The sequence below is a fragment of the Etheostoma cragini genome, unplaced genomic scaffold, assembly GCF_013103735.1.
Source record: "Etheostoma cragini isolate CJK2018 unplaced genomic scaffold, CSU_Ecrag_1.0 ScbMSFa_652, whole genome shotgun sequence".
Lineage (NCBI taxonomy): Eukaryota > Metazoa > Chordata > Actinopteri > Perciformes > Percidae > Etheostoma > Etheostoma cragini.
The window spans coordinates 1,377-3,468 of record NW_023269264.1 but is presented as its reverse complement, the minus strand read 5'-3'; the positions used below and the strand labels follow the sequence as shown (position 1 = coordinate 3,468).

Below are 2,092 nucleotides of genomic sequence, written 5' to 3'. Positions count from 1 at the left end.
AGACCTGCTCTATCTGTAGATTATAGAGAGGTCTAGACCTGCTCTACCTGTAAATTATAGAGCGGTCTAGACCTGCTCCCTCCCTATCGCCCAGCCCTAAAAGTAGTCTGGATCACCCTAACGCTAGAGATTGTGCCCATGGACTTTATAGCCCAGGACTTTGTAGTCCAGGACTTTATAGCCCAGGACGTTGTAGTCCAGGACCCTCCACCTCTGATGGGACGGCTGCAGGGGGACTGAGCGAGTACCTTTGGCGGGTTTGGTGAGCCTCTCCTCCGACAGTAGGCTCTTGGCGGCTTTAGACGGCGAGGAAGCCCAGGGCCGCTCGTACGGGTCCAGAGTCTGGGAAGAGAAGCAATGTGAAGGGGGGCGGGTCCAGGTGTGGAAATCAAACAACACCTAGAGCCACATACACTCCTGTTGAAGAGCCAGAAACCTGTTGCCATGGAGATCTGTAGTAGAATAACTGATCTATGTCTAAATATTTCTCTGTTAAGCTATTAGCTGGGACACACACACACATACACACACACACACACACACACACACACACACACACACACACACTCACACATATATTATTGTCTTATGAGAGGAAAGATCATCAGATCAACAGCTGATTCGTGGCTTTCCAACAGGTGTGCCTGTATACAGGTGTGCATGTAATAAGGTGTGCATGTGAACAGGTGTGCATGTGAACAGGTGTGCCTGTAAACAGGTGTGCATGTAAACAGGTGTGCATGTGAACAGGTGTGCCTGTAAACAGGTGTGCATGTGAACAGGTGTGCCTGTAAACAGGTGTGCATGTAAACAGGTGTGCATGTAAACAGGTGTGCCTGTAAACAGGTGTGCATGTGAACAGGTGTGCCTGTAAACAGGTGTGCATGTAAACAGGTGTGCCTGTAAACAGGTGTGCATGTAAACAGGTGTGCATGTAAACAGGTGTGCCTGTAAACAGGTGTGCATGTAAACAGGTGTGCATGTAAACAGGCGTGCATGTGAACAGGCGTGCATGTGAACAGGTGTGCATGTGAACAGGTGTGCCTGTAAACAGGTGTGCCTGTAAACAGGTGTGCATGTAAACAGGTGTGCCTGTGAACAGGTGTGCCTGTAAACAGGTGTGCATGTGAACAGGTGTGCATGTGAACAGGTATTTGGTAGATATGTGAACCAGGTGTACCTTCCGGTGCGTCTTGCTGTGTAAGTGCGTGAAGAAATCAAACATGGACCCCGAGGTGACGTTGCAGTTTTTGCACCAGTGATTTCCAGCGTCGTAGTATTCAAACGGCTCTGGGGGCGGAGCCTGGGGGGGGGCGGGGGGGGCCGGTTTGTCCGGGCACGCCCTCGCCGAAGACAGCGCCGCCGCCGCAGACACCGTTGCTGATGATGATGATGACGATGATGATGCTGCTGTCTGTTAAGAAGCAGAGACGAAGGAGAGTCAACATGGCGGCACTCACACTCACAGCTGATTGGCTGAGAGAAAACGTCCTGAATGCTAGTTTTTTGTCTTTTCGGGAAATGAGGAATGAGGAAGTCTTACCTCGGCAGAGCTCCTCCAGTTGCTAGGCAACAAATGCTCGAGAAAATCCGGAGTCGCGTTCGCTTTGATTTCAACTTTTAATTCGCTTTGATGTTTGAGAACGGCAAAAAGATGAAAGAGTTCGGGACGATTTGGTGAAATAAAGTCTGCTTCTTCTCTTATTGACTCATTTTAAACAATAAGCAAACACTTCCTGCACAGATGTTTCACAATAAAAGCCTATCAGAGGCTCATAGGGCTGGATCCCTTCCTTTTCTGACAGGCTTTTATTGTGAAAAGTGGAACAGACAGGAAGTTACTCAGAATAGAGAGATCTTAAAGATGTTAAAGTGACGCGTATCATACTGTAAAGGTCCAAAATAAACCTTCTGTGTTCATTCCTTAGTCTTTGTAACTGATGATACTAATATTAATAATAATAATAAAATACCCTGATATGTACTGACCCTTAAAATATATATTATTTTATTATTATTTCTTGTAAACAAGGACGGAAGTTCACACCTTTTTATAAACAAATGTAACATCAACAAAGATAAAATTATATAT

General features: G+C 46.4%; 1 protein-coding gene across 1 annotated transcript; it reads right to left on the bottom strand.

Moving 5' to 3' along the window:
* Positions 1–123: 123 nt before the first annotated feature.
* Positions 124–1,434, bottom strand: LOC117941379 (zinc finger protein 318-like). Its single transcript, XM_034866423.1, has 2 exons — positions 1,181–1,434; positions 124–342 (listed from the first exon to the last, which is right to left on the bottom strand). The coding sequence occupies exons 1-2, from the start codon at positions 1,223–1,225 to the stop codon at positions 124–126; spliced, it is 264 nt and encodes an 87-aa protein (XP_034722314.1). The 5' UTR covers positions 1,226–1,434.
* Between the last annotated feature and the right edge of the window lie 658 nt (positions 1,435–2,092).

Coding starts and splice junctions, on each gene's coding strand:
- LOC117941379 (XM_034866423.1), bottom strand. CDS start 1,225: ATGTTTGATTTCTTCACGCACTTACACAGCAAGACGCACCGGAAG. Junction 343..1,180: donor ACAGCAAGACGCACCGGAAG/GTACACCTGGTT, acceptor TTCTCTTCCCAG/ACTCTGGACCCGTACGAGCG.